Below are 18,662 nucleotides of genomic sequence, written 5' to 3' on the forward strand. Positions count from 1 at the left end.
CGTGTAGAGACTTCTAAACCAAAAAAATCAATGTAAAACTTGACAGGGAGCCAATGGAGTCCAGCTATCACCCTAACCAAACAGGCATGCATCTTCTCATTTCCTCTCTCTATATCTCTTCTTGCTCTCTATAATGTAATCTATAATGAATAATTTTCTTTCTTTTGACCCGTCTCTCTCTCTCTCTCTCTCTCTCTCTCTCTCTCTCTCTCTCTCTCTCTCTCTCTCTCTCATATATATATCCCTCTTTCTGTATACAGTACCTTCCCTCCCAGCCATAAGCGTCATCTCTGTCTACTCGCTTCAGTTAGAGAGAGACATCTCAGACAGCAAGGTCATAGCCTGCACACACTACCTGTCTGTCAAACCAGAACAGTTAGTACTGTGTATTCAGTACTTCAGTGAGTACTGCATGTATTCAGTACTTCGGTGAGTACTCCATGTATTCAGTACTTCAGTGAGTACTCCATGTATTCAGTACTTCAGTGAGTACTGTATGTATTCAGTACTTCGGTGAGTACTGCATGTATTCAGTACTTCAGTGAGTACTGTATGTATTCAGTACTTCAGTGAGTACTGTATGTATTCAGTACTTCAGTGAGTACTGTATGTATTCAGTACTTCAGTGAGTACTGCATGTATTCAGTACTTCAGTGAGTACTGTATGTATTCAGTACTTCAGTGAGTACTGCATGTATTCAGTACTTCAGTGAGTACTGCATGTATTCAGTACTTCAGTGAGTACTGCATGTATTCAGTACTTCAGTGAGTACTGCATGTATTGATGACCTTTATCATAACACATTATAAACACATCATGAAGTATTATAATACGTGATATTATAAGTCATTACAATAACGTTTATAATTAGTTTATTTTAGTGTTATGATCAAGGTTATAATGTCACAATGTGTTGTGTTATTTATGAGCGCCTATAAATATAATTATACATGGTTATGAGAAGATTCTAATGTCTTATAAGTATGTTCATAATCATAATGCGTTTTAAACATGGGATGCATAGCAAGTGTTACCGAGGCCTCAGCATCTCACCTATACCTCCTGTTGGGTTCTGATTGGGCTTGTATCTCACGGGCCACGGCCCACCCATTCATTTTGATCATTTCCTTCCGTGCCCACTGACTTGTCATTGAAGTTTGTGTGTGAATGGCGCACGTCACCCTCGCCATAATTCAGCGAGCAATTAACCATCGCATCGCTCCTCTCCACCACTCGCCAGCGGTTCACACACAGCAGAGCAGACGCGGCGGTCGAGCTGCCCTGATTGGCTGTTTTTTTTAAAAAGCCCCCCAGCGAGATCCAATCCCCCGTTTTTATCAGATGGATGCAGGACACGGCCGCTCACATGGGATGTCGCTACATAGCAGCACATTGAGTGACAGGTGAAGACGGCACGCTTTCGATTGGCTTTGCCACAGCGTGTGAACAAGACTAGGCCGCTTGTCCATCAAGTGAGTTATTGTGGTGTTATTGTAGACCTAGCAGGGGATGCAGTGAGCAGAGCCCTGCTCTGGGAACGAATGAGCATTTACACACACACACACACACACACACACACACGCACTAGCAGCAAATCTGTTTTCCGAGTGCCTTGTGTAGCAGACTGTGTGAAATTGTGAATTGAGGACAGTGTGTAAATCGACTGATGGGAAAATCCCTCGCAGACATACTAGACTGTCTGGCCCTGTCTGTTTAGCACGCACACACGCACGCACAGACCCTCTTGTAAACAAGACACACACACAGACACACACACACCCTCTTGTAAACAAGTAGTAAGTAGCCTTGCCGAGCCATGAGGACCCGGCCGGGGATTGAACCCCAACCTCCCAGTCTCAGGGTGGACTGTCCGCCCTGAGACTGGGAGGTTGGGGTTCAATCCCCGGACACTCTAACCACAAGGCCACTGAGCTGGTTTGTAAACAAGTGTAAGTGTAATGCTTTATTGGGTCTTTGTATTGAGTTTGTGCTTGAAATGTACTGTAATTCTGCAAACTGTTAATACACATTTCAATCAATCAATCAAAACAGACACATGCTCGCTCGCAGGCTGTTCCTACTCTTGTGAGTGATACTGAGTGAGTTTGTCCCTAAAAATGCCTTATGTTGTGTTCACACGAGGCATATGCAAAGATAGATTTGTAGATCTGTTGCTCACACGGTCATTGACGTCATCATTGACGTGTGAACGCAATGCACCATTACTATAACTGTAGCCATAACGTAAAGAATGAGCTTTCTTGTCTTAAGGTCTGAGCATTTAGTTGACTAAAGTAGTAACTGTTACTCTAGTGTCCAATCAGAGGGAGCACATGTGCTTCATGCACCATGCATTAGGCTGCTCCTTTATTCTGGGCCCCCAGTATGACTGCAAATCAGTTTGAGCCTCAAACCACTTGGCATGTCCGTGTTCGGTGGATGCGAGCTCAGTGCGTCATACTTCGGGGCAGGTGTTTTGAAGTGTACATGTAATTGCTGGAATAATGACATAGCCACGCATTGATGTGCATGCGCAATTGCGCACTCTAGTTCAGAGTCTATGTCCGTCCACTCTGTGTGGGATCTGGTACAGATGGGTGAGTCTGCAGAGAGTTGCATCTCCATGTTCTGGTCTGGTAATTGGAAATCGGAGGGCATGGAGAAATAGACATTCTCTACATGGTGGGAGTTGACTGGAATCAGCCTCCCCTCTCCTGGCACAGAAAAGATGGTGGCGGATCTCGTTCACGTCACTGGAGGTGGTCCCAGACAGGTACCAGCTACAAGTGTGTAACAATCGCCCTTCACTCATGCAAGGCAAAATATTACTAAGGAAAAATTAAGCGGGATCGTAGGGTTATATTATGAGTGATTTATATAGAGATGCTCAGAGATAGCCATTGACAGAACAACAGTAGACAATACACTTGGATGGTAACGCCTCTCCCTGTCTCTTTCCATATTAACACAACTTAAACCACCAAACAATAATTATTTCCCAAACCCCCCCTAAGTCAGCAGAGAATAATGTCCGCGTCCGTCGTCCCCCTCAGATGAGGCGCGCGCACGCAAGTGTCTATACAACTGTCCCAAACTTCCAACGCATCGAAAAAGTTCCTCTGCTCAAAAAACGAAAAACGTTCGGGGTACCCCTATATTTGTAATCCAATCCACACAGAACAACCTCGAAACAGTCTCACCGGTAGCAGTAGTAGCCCTGATAGCCTCCAATCACCGGCTGGTTATCCTCCGTTCCATCTCCGGTCCCCCTCGGCAGCGGCACCCGTGATGCCCAGTCCGCTGGGCCCGACTGTTCTTTACAACGACTATGGCTGCAGATAAGATTGTTTACACCTTAAATCGCGGTCGTACTGTAAACGTGTCACTCCCTCCCCTCTATACATAACCTTGGGTGGTGACAATCAACCAATCACTGACAGCTGTCACTCACCCCTGTACAAAGCCCATTACCATACTTGTGAAATAGAAGATAATATTTAAATAATCAGCATCACATGTTACCTTTCTTCACATAAATAATAACATGCATATGGCGAAAATCATCGCATAACAACATTGAAATGTGCTTCGTCACAAGTGAACTGCTGCAGTCGGTCAAAGAACTCTGTTGAAACATCCCAATTCCCAAGTCTGGCCAAGTTGTTCTCTTGAAAATCAGGGGTTTTTCTTCAATAACCTCAGTGCATTCAGATTTCCATGACCAGCAAAGGCACTCACAATGTCACATCCTGTAAATACGTGACAGACTCTCCCAGAGGTTCTCTCCCAAAACATGGCCACCACGACCTTCTCGTAAACACACAATACAAAGGCCAGGGAAAAGTCAGCACAGCCTTTGTGCGTAATGTGTGTAACCACACACGACGCACACATGCACTCACACACACACACACCCACGCACATTGAATCACTTATAAATGTACCGTGTAGTAGGAGCGCCTTAATTTGGCCTGTTCAGTATCCTCCCTAGCTCCCTGTGTCTTTCTTCACACCCCGTTTCATGCCAGACAGTCAGACAGACAGACAGACAGACAGACAGACAGACAGACAGACAGACAGACAGACAGACGTTGACGTGAACAGTCGATGCGAGGTTTTGGAGGTTTGACTCGGCTGAGCAAGGACGACTTTGACAGACACGGTTTCAAACTTGTTTTCGCCTCTTTTCTGTTCTTTCCGCCCTCCTTTTATTGGATTCCTTTCCTACGGCAAGGCCTATTGACGAGTGAGTGACTACGAGATTGGATGTATACTCAATAATTACTTAAAAAAATATATATATATATTTTTTTCACCCCTGTGTCAATCATCTAATGCATACATGGGCAACTGGCGGCCCGGGGGCCACATGCGGCCCCCACCATCACTTAATGTGGCCCTCAGGTTAATATCAGAATACTGATATGTTATTGATTTCAGCTAGTATTAAAATGTTATTGTCTTTTATTTAGTTCATAAAGTTAAACATAACTATAAAGAAATGCATTTGAAGTTAAATAAAAAGGATTCCAATTCAAAAATAGCAATTAATATATATATATTTTTTAAATATAGCAAAAATAGCTGATCTACAAGCTCAAAAATGTGGCCCTCTGGAGTGATTGTGGAAGTATAGCGGCCTTCTCCAACGTCAAAGTTGCCCAACCCTGATAATGTGATCCTGGGCTCTACACACCCTCCACCAACCTGGTCCCCATATATGGGGGACAAGGGGAGAGCAACGGACTTGAACTAATGCTTCCTTCATGCCTGAGTGTCAAAGTTGCTCCTTTACACCTGACAGGGGGGAGTTTCCCTGGTTGGACGTAGCGTGTGGAAGGAACACATTATTCCAACCAGTTCCTTTCCCCTCCATCAGGCGCCCCGGCTGGCCAGGGGGAGGCAGTTTAGTGACCAGGATTAGTGGATTACTGCATGTTTTTTGTGAGGGTACCTACCCTAGGGGACACGGGGAGAACATGCAAACTCCACACAGAAAGGCCCTTTCGCCAATCCCGCCATTCGGGTATGGGCACTCTCTTAGTAAGTAGCCTTGCTGAGCCATGAGGCCCATAGGGCAGGAGCCTATCTCCTGGTTCTGTAGCGTGAGGCAGCTTGATGTACAAGTACACCCCCTGGACATGACGGTAGTATGTCGCAGGGACTTACCCCCAATCCAACCATTGATGCTGAGTGCCAAGCATGGAGGCACTGGGTCCCATTTTTGAGTCTTTGGTATGACCCAGCCGGGGATCGAACCCCGACCTCCCAGTCTCAGGGTGGACACTCTAACCACAAGGCCACTGAGCTGGGCACTCTCTTAGCGATTGTTTATAGCCATGGTTCCTAAAGTGGGTCCTTGAGGGAGTTCCAGGGGGTCCCCAGCTAAATGATAGTTTGGAACCAAATGGGGTCTATAACTCTGAGAGTTAAATTAACATTGATTTTACAATACAAATTGGGGTCACAGCAGTGGTGGAAAGTAAGTACATTTACTTAAGTACTGTACAATTTTGATGTATTTGTACTTGAGTATTTCAAAATTTAAATACTTTTACTTCTACTCTACTAGTTACTTTGATTATTATTACAAAGCATAGCCTGCATATACATTTCGGCCATTGAATAGAAAAATTGCCAGAAAATAGCAATCTACAAGCTATTTTCAAAAGTTGTTTATACATTTGAAAACTTGAAATGGCACATTCTGCATAATGAGTACTTTTACTTTTAGTACATTTTGATGCCAATACTTTTGTACTTTTACTCAAGTACATTTTGAATTCTGGTGAATTCATGCGAGTATTTTTTCCACCACCGGAGGACCACAACTCCGGGCTGGAAAAAAATCCAACTTTTCACATCTTTTTTTAATGCTTTGGCCTTCCTGCCTTCACCGACACAAGTGAAGAATGACAGGAAAGGTGGAGAGAGAGAGAGAGAGACGGGGTGAGACATACAGCAAAGGGAGAGAGGGAGACGGGGTGAGACATACAGCAAAGGTCGTCAAGAATGAGACTCGAACACGCGGCGCGCTGTCAGGCCAGAGCCTGACATATGTGGCCTGATGCGCCTGGACCACTATAGGCCAACTTCTCACCTCTTGACAGCCAATCAGCATTGATGTTGTTCTGCTAACTTTTGTAGCCGCCTGAAGATCCATTTGTGCAAGTTGTGCTAGTTAAATTAACACTCTCCACTGGAGAGGTTCATGCGTACATTTCCTATCCTTTATTTTGTGCCTACAAACAAAACAAGCCCCAAATTGCTATTTGAGTCAAATACAAAGTGCGTCCTATTGAGTCCCGCCGTGACATCTTGCCTACGGCGGGAGATCTGCTCAGACAGCTCCGTCCTCCCGGTCAGCAGAGCTGCCGGCCAGGGAGGTTGTTTTGGAGAGCTTGATTGATTGTAAACGATCAATATATTTCAGTCATGAAATACAACATGTTACTGTAGTTGCCCAATCTTTCTTATTATGCAACTGCTTAGATTAAAACGTTATTAGAATTCGGTACGACAGTGTGAAGAGAGGCTGTTGAACACACAAATCAATAAATGAGCAACGTTAAGGTTAAAGTTGTGCGTATATCCGTCTGCGTGTCTGGATTATTTCATCCCATTCAAAATATTCTCTGATTGGCAGTACATCTGTCTATCTTTGTGTAAGAATCCATCATTCTCCAAACAAATCGCAGTCTTACTTAAGCCGGAGTTATATTTCATCATTGTCATGAGGCAATATTTCCCTAGCTGTCTCCGAACCTCTCTGTCATTCTCTGCAGCTGAAACACAGCTTTCATCACATCCCACCCCTCGACTATTGCAACAGTACATATCCTCTATGGCACCACCTCTCCAAAGTCCTCAATAAACTTCAACATGAGATGAGATGAGATGAGATGAGATATACTTTATTGTCCCACGAGGGGAAATTAGTACATCAACGCTTTTTAAAACAGACAGACAATACTCAAAAGACAATACATAGTAGCAGCAAAGTACAAGTATAGTATCAGAAGAGTATCACAAGAGATCAGTGCAAAATTGCAATCGGAGAAGGTATATAATATAAAGTGCTAAGAGTATTCACAGTTTATGGTATCACAGTGATGTGCAATAAATAACTGATAAAGATCAAGAAGTCCCTTCCCCACTAAGACCTATGAACTATGTGGCGGTTGTTTAGTAGAACATGTCCAGAACTCGGCACCTGTATTACCCAGAGACCATATTGGACAGCGCCTCCCTCGGGAGGTCTGGTGCACGGACGTTTCCCACCCGTAGCGGACGTTGTAGTCGGAGACGATCCGGGTGCCCCTTAATTTTGGGCGGGAACCCCTCTTGGTGTTTATAGCATTATGTCATGCTTTAGCTATTGAAAAATAGCAAATCTACAAGTTCATAGCGCGCCACCGAGTGGCGCGCTATGAACTTGTAGGTCTGCCATTTTTGAAAAATCGTAAAAATGCGGCACAAATCTTTGAATATATATTCATTCAGAGCGAAGGTTTTTTTGTATTTTTACGTCAGGCCTAAATGGGTTAAATGGAGCCCGAGGGAAGAGAGTGTGGGCCCTCTATTGTAATGGACTTTGGTCTAGAGTTGTACACACGACACCAGTCCTCCTCTGAGACCGTCACTGGCTCCCGTTCAAACAAAGAATCCACTTCAAAATACACCTACAAGGCACTAGGGCTTTCACTTCTAGTGATTTTTACTATAGTTGACTAGTTGCCTAGTTTACTAGTCGACTAGTTGTTTAACTACCTATTATGTAAAAAATATATATAAACTTTTTTTAAAGTAATATTTGTACATTTAAAAACTGTGTATATTACTATATTGGTTACTATAATCTAGCACAGGGGTCTGCAACCTTTTTGAAACAAAGTGCCATGTTTTTAGTTTCTGGATAGTCAGTGTGTCACTTTAATGACACCACACCACAATTCCAACATGTTTTGATTGTCCACGAATATAACCTTTTCCCTTGTTAATTATTCTTTCACATTGTTATAATTATATGATAATTATAATCATCATTAGACTCAGAGCATAGCCCTCCTATATCTCCCTCCCCCAGTCAGAGTTCAGAGTTTTAATGAATGTAGAATGATGTGCAGAATGTAATTTACATACAAATATGAATTCATTTATTTGACTAAATTTTTTTAATTGTTCATTTACCGGTAATTTGTTTTATTTTTATGCCAGTGTGCCAGTGATCACCCTGCTTTGTGCCAAGTGCCAAAGATTCTAGCATTCCGCATTCTATCTGATCTTGAGGCCTACAAAAATGAGAAAAACAAAACTAGTTTTTTCCCCCTTATCAACTAGTCAACTAGTACCAATGAGGTCAAATAGTGGATTTACTAGTCGATTAGTTGAATAGTCGACTAGTTGCTTAAAGCCCTACAAGGCACTATAAGCAACCTGGCTCCCACCTACCTCTGCGATCTTAGGGCCTCATTTATCCCATTTTGGGGCGGGAACCCCTTTTGGTGTTAGCATTATGTTACGCTTTAGCTATTGAAAAAATATAGCAGACCTACAAGCTCATAGCGCGCCACCGAGTGGCGCGCTATGAGCTTGTAGGTCTGCTATTTTTGATAAATAGCAGAAAACTGTCTTGATGTAGAAGACATTTTTAGGTCAAAATGGGTTATGAGGAGTGTATATATTTAATGAGGAGTGGATATTCTGACATTATGTTGCTTGTTGTACTTGTACATCTTTTGAAAATGTTCAACTATAATGGTAACCCCCCCCCTCCCCCCCACAGTGTTGACAGCGCTGCCGGCCCTGGCCATGCCCCCCCAGGCGGTGGTACAGGCCAAAGTGGCGTCCCCCCCGCCCCCCGGCCTCCTGGTCAACGGAGGGCTGGAGGCGGTGCAGGTGGTGCAGGGCACTCTGTCCCAGGTGGGAGGAGGAGGAGGGGCCGTGGTGGGGGGCGACGGTCAGAAGAACACGTGGCTGTACCTGGACGCCATGGCCAACACGCTGCTGAGCAACGTTCAACAGCTCAAGGCTCTCATCGAGCAGGCCAAGCAGCAGGCTGACCAATCGGGGCAGGACGACAAAGGTCACGTGACCAATAAGGAGGTGAGTGTGACCGTTAATGGCCCCTGGGGGGTGGGGGGCAGGGGCAATTTGGTTTATAGCAGATGGTAGAGGTTTGAAAAACAAAATACAACACAGCAACAGACATGAGACAACATAGCATAGGACAACATGGGCAACATCTGCGCAATTGATGAAAAGGATAAGAAAAAAAAGAGTAGCCAAGTACAGTACAAAGTATCATAAGCCTCATAAAGTGCCAAGAGAAAAGTGAGCAAAGTGCTAGGTACAAAAACATCATCATCATCATCATCATCCTCGTCATCATCACTTTTATTTTAAAACCTTCTTTCGGCAGCATTAATCCTGTGCGAAATAAATAATCAATAGTTGGAGCCCCGCCTTGGGCTTAGCAACTTACCAACTGCTTGTGTGTCTTCTTGTCCCCTCTCAGTGTGTCCCCGGCCTGTCCTTCCAGAGTCTAACTGTTTGTGTGTCTTCTCGTCCCCCCTCAGTGTGTCCCCGGCCTGTCCTTCCAGAGTCTAACTGTTTGTGTGTCTTCTCGTCCCCCCTCAGTGTGTCCCTGGCCTGTCCTTCCAGAGTCTAACTGTTTGTGTGTCTTCTTGTCCCCCCTCAGTGTCCCCCCGGCCTGTCCTTCCAGAGTCACATCTCGTTTCAGCAGCCAGACGACCCAGACACCAAGAGGGGCTCCGAAATCGCAGAGGTCAAGGTCAACTTTCAAGGACAAGAGATCATCATCAATGTACGTGACGCGCGTGCGCACACACACACACACACACACACACACACACACACACACAGAGTTTCATGTGAAGTCCCGCTGTTTTGACTGAAACACATTCACTAAAGGCTGTAAGCTGCAGAGGGCGATCACGCTACTCCAAGTACAAATCTGTCTCAAATGACAGATGCGTTTCTCTGGTCTTATGACCTTGAGAGAACATTCTCTCCGTGAGTCAATTTGACTAGTACAATTCTTCCCAAGGTCGCAACTCCTTCTGTCTTCGCCATCTTTATAATAAGAAACAGCCTAGGCTGGGAGATTATAGTGACACTGACCCGTCTTCCTGGGGAAAATTAAATATTTATTTGGAGGGAACAGAAATCCTCCCAGGGATGCAGTCCTGCCACCGTACATCTGGAAATACTTGGACTTGAGGGACAGGATTTAGTTTGAACTTTGAATGTCCCTCTTCAGGTTACAGGGTTTACGGCCATCACTCAGCGTCACGTTCAGAAACACTGAGTGGACGAGAGGGAGCGTTCAGTGTCTTATTCTAAAAAGAAAGAAAAACACATCGGAATAAACACATTAGAGCAATTTAGTTGGATGTTGTATAATAGGCTGCAAAACATAGTAGAGTAAGTCAATCATTTTATAATAAAAATGTAACAAGGAATTAGTACATCATTGAATATGAATAAAGGTAAGTGCTTTCATATTAAATCATTTAGCTTTTAATTAAAATTCCAGATTAAAAACAAAAGTAAGAAGACAATTTATCTTATTAAGAGGAGAGAGAGAGAGAGAGAGAGAGAGAGAGAGAGAGAGAGAGAGAGAGAGAGAGAGAGAGAGAGACGGGTCAAAGTTGCCCACCCCGGGTGTAGACTGAGGGTATGCGCATGCATAAAGTGAGTGTGTTACAACCTTATATGGAGTCTAGAGGCGAAGGATCTACTTGAAGTTCAATCTTATGGTTATGGTTACAGAAGTTGGATAGAAAATAGGGGGGGGGGGGGCAAGGCCAAAACAACAAATAAAACTCTACCCTACCTGAAAAGGAAAAGAGTTAAGCTATCGCACTAACAATCTATAAGCTCCCTAAGTCAAACATATGGATTGAATTAAATGGCTGCAGGACACCCCTACCAAGCTTCCCTTGTGTTTATTTTAAACACTCAGTAGAGCCTATTAAAGTTACATGGAGGTGACAGATGGCAAAAGGGCTGAAGTGGTGTTCATCTCAGGTTTTTATAATGGCTGGCTGATGAGGAGATGAGGCCCAGGTGTGTCTCCAGACACCAAACCTGCACTCCTCCAACCTCCACCTTACAAGGCACTGAAAACACTTGAGGGTTAGCACACCGAATGAGGCCACATATACAGTAGTGCCGTAACAGAAACTGAAAGGTTCCCAGTTCGAACCCCCGGGCTCCCCCAGAGTTAGTGTCGATCAAGTGTCCTTGAGCTAGACACTGAACCCCTAATTGCTCCCAGGTGTGCAGGTTGGTGCCTGGCATGGTTTCCCCCGGCATCGGTGAGTGAATGTGGGGGCGAATATAAGGCACAATCTCTGTAAAGCGCCTTGGGCTCCCCCAGAGTTGGTGTCGAAGTGTACCCTTTTCGTAACCTACCGTTGTGATGATGTGATCAAAATGTAATCATGTCTTTTGCTATTATAGCTCTACAACAACAGATACTGCCATGACAGTAATGGTAAAAAAGAGGTGTTTTGGCCAACTGTTTCCTATATTCGGTATTCGGGTTTCGGCCAAGAATGTCCCATTCGGTGCATCCTTACTTTCCTGTACAGCTGTTTAAAATCAAAGAGCTGAGTCCTTGCCACAACTAGCAGCACTCAGATGACCCCAGGCTACATTCTATTCACACCCAGTTTGCTCTTGTGTGGGCCCCAGATTTCCAGACATTATGTAAAGTAGGTCCCAATTTTGAATTGGTTTTCTCTTTTCTCTGAAAGGGTAAATCTGTCGGCGTGACTTAAAATATCTCTTCATCCTCCAACGCATAAACAACATGGGGAACAAACAACCTCGAAGCTGGATGACATTTAGCATCAGATAACTAGTGTGTGGGAGGCGTTTGGAGAGCGTGGCTGAGCCATGGATATACAGTAGCTGACACGTTGACACGTCGCGCTGTCCCGCCGTTGTCCCCTGGGGCCTGTCTTTTTTGTCTCCACGCATCAGAGGCCGCAGCAGTGACGGCTGTAGTGTCATCTCCGTAAGAGATATACTGTAGCATGAGTTTATGTATGATCTTATCAAAGGAAATGCTCCAAGCATCATTTATTCTCCGTCATGGGATTGGCGTTGCTCGCGATTTTTAACCCATTTAGGCCTGATGTCGAAATTAATAAATAAAAAATCTAAATCATGACAATTTTCTTAAAGATTTGAGGCACATTTTAACGATTTAAAAAAAAATAGCAGACCTACTGTACAAGTTCATAGCTTGTAGATCTGCTATTTTTCAATAGCTAAATCATAACATAATGTTTAAAATACCAAAAGGGGTTCCCGCCAAAAATGAGTTAAGCTAACAGCAACGCAACACAGAGACACGGCCGTGCGACACTGACAGGCTATAATTTCGGCTTTAGGGGTGGCACATGTGTGACTTTGTGTGTGCATAAGGCAGGTTTGCCGTAATTTGGGATCATCAGACGAGTGTGGGTTGTTTTAGAACATATCTATATACCTATATTGCTTGCAGTCATGGATATAAATAATAATCAGGGGGTGGTGGGGGGGTGGATATTTGTTATTACACATGTTTCAAAAAGCTGTTTTCTTTCTGTGGATGGTTTGGATGATAATATACTAAGTTAATGGCATACACTCCTATCTTCACCCCACAGCAAATGTGCGTAAACTGCGGGCGGGTGGCCATGAGTGAATGCACAGGCTGTCACAAGGTCAACTACTGCTCCACGTTCTGCCAGAGGAAGGTGAGACATCATCATTATCCATCAGTAGACCTGCAGAAGACACCTCAGTATTGTCATTATTTGTCAGTAGACCTTCAGAAGAAATTGTGTCAGGAGTTACAAGTTCAGTCAGATTACTCACGAATAGTGGTTGAGGGTTGAAACACTCTAAGAAGGTTGGAGACCACATGATGACCTCTTTCAGGCCAAGGCTTTATCCATTAGAAATGGATTACAATCGCATCTTTGATGTAATTTACAAACTGAGCGAAATACAATTAAATATGAAGATGTGCTTGATTCTGCACCTTATGCGGGCGGTTGTCTGGTTCAGCTGATCACCTGTTTTAGTTTTTTAGTTATTTTTGCTTCAGTACAATATTGCATTCCCCCTATAACACTCATTCCCCCCTATAACACTCATTCCCCCTATAACACTCATTCCAGTGGTCATCTCTTCCCCCCTATAACACTCATTCCCCCTATAACACTCATTCCCCCTATAACACTCATTCCCCCTATAACACTCATTCCCCCTATAACACTCATTCCCCCTATAACACTCATTCCAGTGGTCATCTCTCATATTGCATTCCCCCTATAACACTCATTCCAGTGGTCATCTCTCATATTGCATTCCCCCTATAACACTCATTCCAGTGGTCATCTCTTGGTTGCATTCCCCCTATAACACTCATTCCAGTGGTCATCTCTTGGTTGCATTCCCCCTATAACACTCATTCCAGTGGTCATCTCTTCCCCCCTATAACACTCATTCCCCCTATAACACTCATTCCAGTGGTCATCTCTTGGTTCCCCCTATAACACTCATTCCCCCTATAACACTCATTCCCCCTATAACACTCATTCCCCCCTATAACACTCATTCCCCCCTATAACACTCATTCCCCCCTATAACACTCATTCCAGTGGTCATCTCTTCCCCCTATAACACTCATTCCAGTGGTCATCTCTATAACACTCATTCCAGTGGTCATCTCTATAACACTCATTCCAGTGGTCATCTCTATAACACTCATTCCAGTGGTCATCTCTATAACACTCATTCCAGTGGTCATCTCTTCCCCCTATAACACTCATTCCAGTGGTCATCTCTATAACACTCATTCCAGTGGTCATCTCTATAACACTCATTCCAGTGGTCATCTCTATAACACTCATTCCAGTGGTCATCTCTTCCCCCTATAACACTCATTCCAGTGGTCATCTCTATAACACTCATTCCAGTGGTCATCTCTATAACACTCATTCCAGTGGTCATCTCTTGGTTGTCTCTGCAGGACTGGAAGGAGCACCAGCACTGTTGCCAGACTGGAGGAAGCCTGACGCTCCATGAAGAAGTGCCCATGTCGACCATAGACATGGATAAAGTCAAGGTCTAGTCGGCACACGGACCCACTGGTCTTTCTAACGGCAACAAGGAAACCTACGCACTTGAAGTCAAAGGTCTAATAATGGACATGCGGTTTAACACACCCTGACCCAACGCTGCTCTTCACATGGGGAAGAACACTGGGTTGGAACAGTAGAGCTCAACGTAAGGTGGGCACAGCAACACTTTGAAGGCCTTTTCGGACGGGCAGCGACTGACGTGCCTAGTGGTTCATTTTCAACGAGAGGCTTGCACTTATTTTGGACGCGTGGAGAAGTTGAGGGGCGATTGCGGAACCGTATTGTCACGGTCCAGTAAAATTGTCACGCGTGTTCTCGTCTAAACCTGGATTGTGTTGAGTTTATTTTTTTATTTTTTTTGCGCTACGTGTCCCACGCCCAGAGTAATGTAGTAAGAGAGTGGTGACACGCTTTGATCTCGCCGCAAAGCTGGTGCCTATGGGCGATAGTTCCAAACATTGCTCCTATGGCTGGAACTATTCCATTGAGATAGAATGAGCACTTCCACATTCCATTGTTACAATGAGAGTGTCATTACTCTCTTACCTGATTACTCTTCCCACGCCCCTCATGAGAAGACCTGGAGCAGACCGGTCGTTGATCCACGTTCCCCGCCTCAAAGGACACTGTTTCTTCATTATGAAGTAGCCAACTTGTCGGCGAAAGGCTAGAACCTGGAGTCAGCATTAAGATTCAAGTTCTTTATTAGTGTCCCCCGGGTGGGCAATTTGGTTTACAGCAGGTCGTAGAGGTTTGAGACGTAAAAACAGTACAACACAGGGACAGACATGTGACAGGTCACATATGTGACATGTAACATATAGCACTGGATAGCATAGCATCTGTGCAATTGATAAAAAGGATAAGAAAAAAAAGAGTAGCCAACCAAGTACAGTACAAAGTGAAGCATCATAAAGTGACATCCTCATAAAGTGACATCATCATAAAGTGCCAAGGGCAAAGTGAGCCAAGTCCTAGGTACTAAAACATCATCATCATCAACTCATCATCACTTTTCCTTTTTCTTTTGACCTTCTCTCGGCAGCATTAACTGCTCGGATCGAGGCAGGGACAAAGGAGACCTTTTTTTTGTTGCCCTAGGGACACACAAGCCAGATTGCAACAGTATATCACTGTGTGTCAACGCCATTTTCAATTGTCTGAGACGGAAAACATGTACATATTATATTTTAGTTACATACACCAAAGGCATGACAGCATTATTTGCATAATGATGTTTTTCTTTGTCTTCCCCCCCCTGGTTCATATTGGGAAACTAATAATGAAGTCTGTGTTTTAGTTAAAACCAGGGGCAGAGTTTGGATTGTTCATGTTTTTCCTGGTTGTTTGTGAACTTAGAGAAAAGTCCATTAGCTGTCAAGACACAACATTGTAGCTAGGCTGCAGGCAGAACAGAATAGTTTAATTTCAATACTTAAAGTAAAGTAAAATTATATGTGCTGAAGCAGTGCAGTAGGACTATGGCTTATCATCATAACCATTATATGAAGTTGAGCGGTGGCTTTTGGGAGGTTGTAATGACCCCTCCTTCCTGGACAGGTCATTACACGTGTGCGTGTGTGCGTGCATGTGTGTGACCTGACCCCAATCAGCACTGGAATACGACCCCAAAGGTGTGACACCTCTCAAAAACAACAGATGTCTGCAGAAGTGGCTATGATGATGACCCAGAACAATAATATTCAAATAATGTATTCAATAGTTGAAGGATTATGTCCAAGCCAAAATGACCTATTATTAGTTTTCTTTGACACATTTGTCTACTAATCTTTAATCCATGGCTAGTCATTAAAGGGAGTAGAATAAAACATGTTTTAGTAGACTAAATGTAACACGAAGTGTTTGTAAATAGTACTCGGGTGTGCCCCACACCCGGAGGTGGCTCAGGGCGGCGGTGGATCAGGGGTAGATTGCCTGGATGGTAACCGTCAGGTTGCCAGTTCGAACCCGGGCTCCCCCAGAGTTAGTGTCAAAGTGTCCTTGAGCAAGACGCTGAACCCCTAATTGCTCCCGATGTGCTGGTTGGTGCCTTGCATGGTTTCCTCTGCCATCGGTGTATGAATGTGTGTGTGAATGTAATGCACAATCTATGTAAAGCGCCTTGGATAAAGACGCTATATAAATGCACCATTTATTTATACCACACAGACTGTAGTTCATCTTCCTTCCCATTGATAATGGACCCAAAAACTATTTACAAATAAATAAACTCCTGGAAATCATCAGCAATAGATTATGTGCATAACTGTACTACCCCTTCCCAGAAGGGGGCATTATAGAGCATACTGTAGCAGTGGGCATGGTTATCTGGACCCACTGAAAAATCTGCCATTCATTTTTCCCATAGAGATTTTCAAACCTATTTATATCAATTGTTTTAAGCCCTAGAATCAAGCCGAAAAAATGAAAATGAAAAACACTAAACAAAGGGTATTTATTAAATGTAGTATATCATACTATAATTGAATATTCAATGATTTTCTTTCACAGAGCCAAATGTGTCATGGTCATGATTCACCAGCATCCTGGATGGCTGGATTCTAGGTTTAGAATAATTGATATAAATATTTTTGTAAATCTGTATATGGGAAAAACGAATCGGAGAGAAAGATGTTCCACAATAACTTGGCCCATGTCATTGGACAGTAAAATAAGCAACATGTAAAAATGTTGGGCAGATGTTGGCCAGCCAGCCTGGGTCTGTGTCTGGCTGGCTGGGTCTGAGCATGAAAATAGCATTTGGTTGGTTTTCACTGTTGTCACTGTTGTGCAGCCTAACACACATACATATTAACTGTATATATGATGATTTCAGGTGTATCAGTACAGTACAGTACAGTACAGTACAATAGAGGGACCCCCACACGGTAACTGTCATTTCTCAACCATTTCGGACGCAGGGCGGCTCGCCGGAACCGACCCGGCCCCCTGGTCACGTTCCTGAGGTTGTCTGGATGTTCCGGGACCCCCCCACACGGTAACTCTGTCATTACCGTTTCGGAACCGGGGCGGCACCCTGGGCGCGTTCCTGCGGGTCTGGAAGTTCCGGGGACCCCCACACGGAGTTGCACCACTTAATTCACACAGGTGTGATTTTTTTTGTTTGCTGCTTTCTTTCGTTTTAGCGATTTTAGCTTTTTTTTTTTTTTTTTTTAAGATATTTTTTTGCGGCTTACGCCTTTATGGATTCTTTAAGGGATAGAAAGTAGGCTGACAGGAAACGGGAGAGAGATGGGGGGATGACATGCGGTAAAGGCCGTGTCGGGTCCGGGAGTAGAACCCGCGGCACACCGCGACTGGATCACCAGTCCGGTGCCCAGACCGTTACGCTACGGCCTGGGCCGATTTTAGCTATTTTTGACAGGGGGGGCATTCGAACATGGGGCTAAATACACCTTTTTTCACAATTGTATGGCAATTTCTTTATTATTATTTACTATAGTCCTACTAGACCCCAGAAAATTACATCTGGCCACAAAAGAATATAGCTGGAAGGTTAATATTAACGGGACCATACAAAGCATCATCATATTTGAAAACAAAGTTGATCTTACGTTAGGAACGGCTGTACTTGAATCTGTAGTGTCGTCGTGTTCTCCGTGGATCGCCACCTTGCCGTGGTGGAGAGCCTTGCGCGTTCCGATGAACCCGAGAGCCATGCCGTCCGGAGCTCATGAGCTCCTGGTAGGGTCACCCATGGCGGTAAGGTCAAGGGTCATGAGCTCCTGGTAGGGTCACCCATGGCGGTAAGGTCAAGGGCGAGGTTCCAGACAAAGAGCGATCCCAAGGCGACCTTCAGCGGCGGCGGAGTGGGCCAACGATATGGCTGCAGAGAAGCTCGTTCCACGGCGGTCACACAGAGGCGGGAGAAGGTAAGAAGGCTGCATTTTGGGCGGGAACCCCTTTTGGTGTTAGCATTATGTCATGCTTTAGCTATTGAAAAATAGCAGATCTACAAGCTACGAGCTTGTAGGTCTGCTATTTTTGAAAAATTGAAGAACGACTGACATAGAAACATAGCTTTTTCAGAAAACTGTCAGGATGTAGAAGACATTTCTTTAATCTGATCTTAGGTCAAAATGGGATACCTTGACTTCATTGAGACATTTAAGCTCAGAATTACGCATTTACCATTTATTGCAATGCTAATGCAAATTATAATCACAGAATCACCCATTAAATAACTAGATACCACATCATCATCACCTTTAGTTATTCTCAGAAATACAGTTGAGGGCAAGCCCTCAATGTAGCCGAGGTTACAATTCACAAATACAGTCAATACAACACATCAACACAAGATTATAAATCAGGAAATACAATTACAAAGGAACTTGAATGCAGAACAACCAGTAAAATAAATCAATTGAAGCAGGAGCAATCACGGTGAAAAACAAACAACCACATACAACTCATGAATCACATATAATCACAGAATCACCCATTAAAACAAATAAATGCAATCAGTAATAGTG

General features: G+C 44.0%; 1 protein-coding gene across 2 annotated transcripts in view; it reads left to right on the forward strand.

The window, feature by feature from the left end:
- Positions 1 to 15,073, forward strand: part of deaf1 (DEAF1 transcription factor) — a gene marked incomplete at its 5' end in the record, with an annotated part of 44,451 nt that extends 29,378 nt beyond the window's left edge. Inside the window, 4 exons of one of the 2 annotated variants that reach the window (XM_083763204.1) lie at positions 8,787 to 9,106; positions 9,702 to 9,827; positions 12,685 to 12,774; positions 14,055 to 15,073. In XM_083763204.1, the coding sequence (XP_083619330.1) occupies positions 8,787 to 9,106; positions 9,702 to 9,827; positions 12,685 to 12,774; positions 14,055 to 14,156 (638 nt within the window). In that variant the 3' untranslated portion in view covers positions 14,157 to 15,073. The remainder of the gene's footprint in view (positions 1 to 8,786; positions 9,107 to 9,701; positions 9,828 to 12,684; positions 12,775 to 14,054) is intronic. The other variant, XM_083763205.1, reaches the window with a different exon arrangement.
- Between the last annotated feature and the right edge of the window lie 3,589 nt (positions 15,074 to 18,662).

This window comes from Protomyctophum parallelum (assembly GCF_964188405.1).
Source record: "Protomyctophum parallelum genome assembly, chromosome: 4".
Lineage (NCBI taxonomy): Eukaryota > Metazoa > Chordata > Actinopteri > Myctophiformes > Myctophidae > Protomyctophum > Protomyctophum parallelum.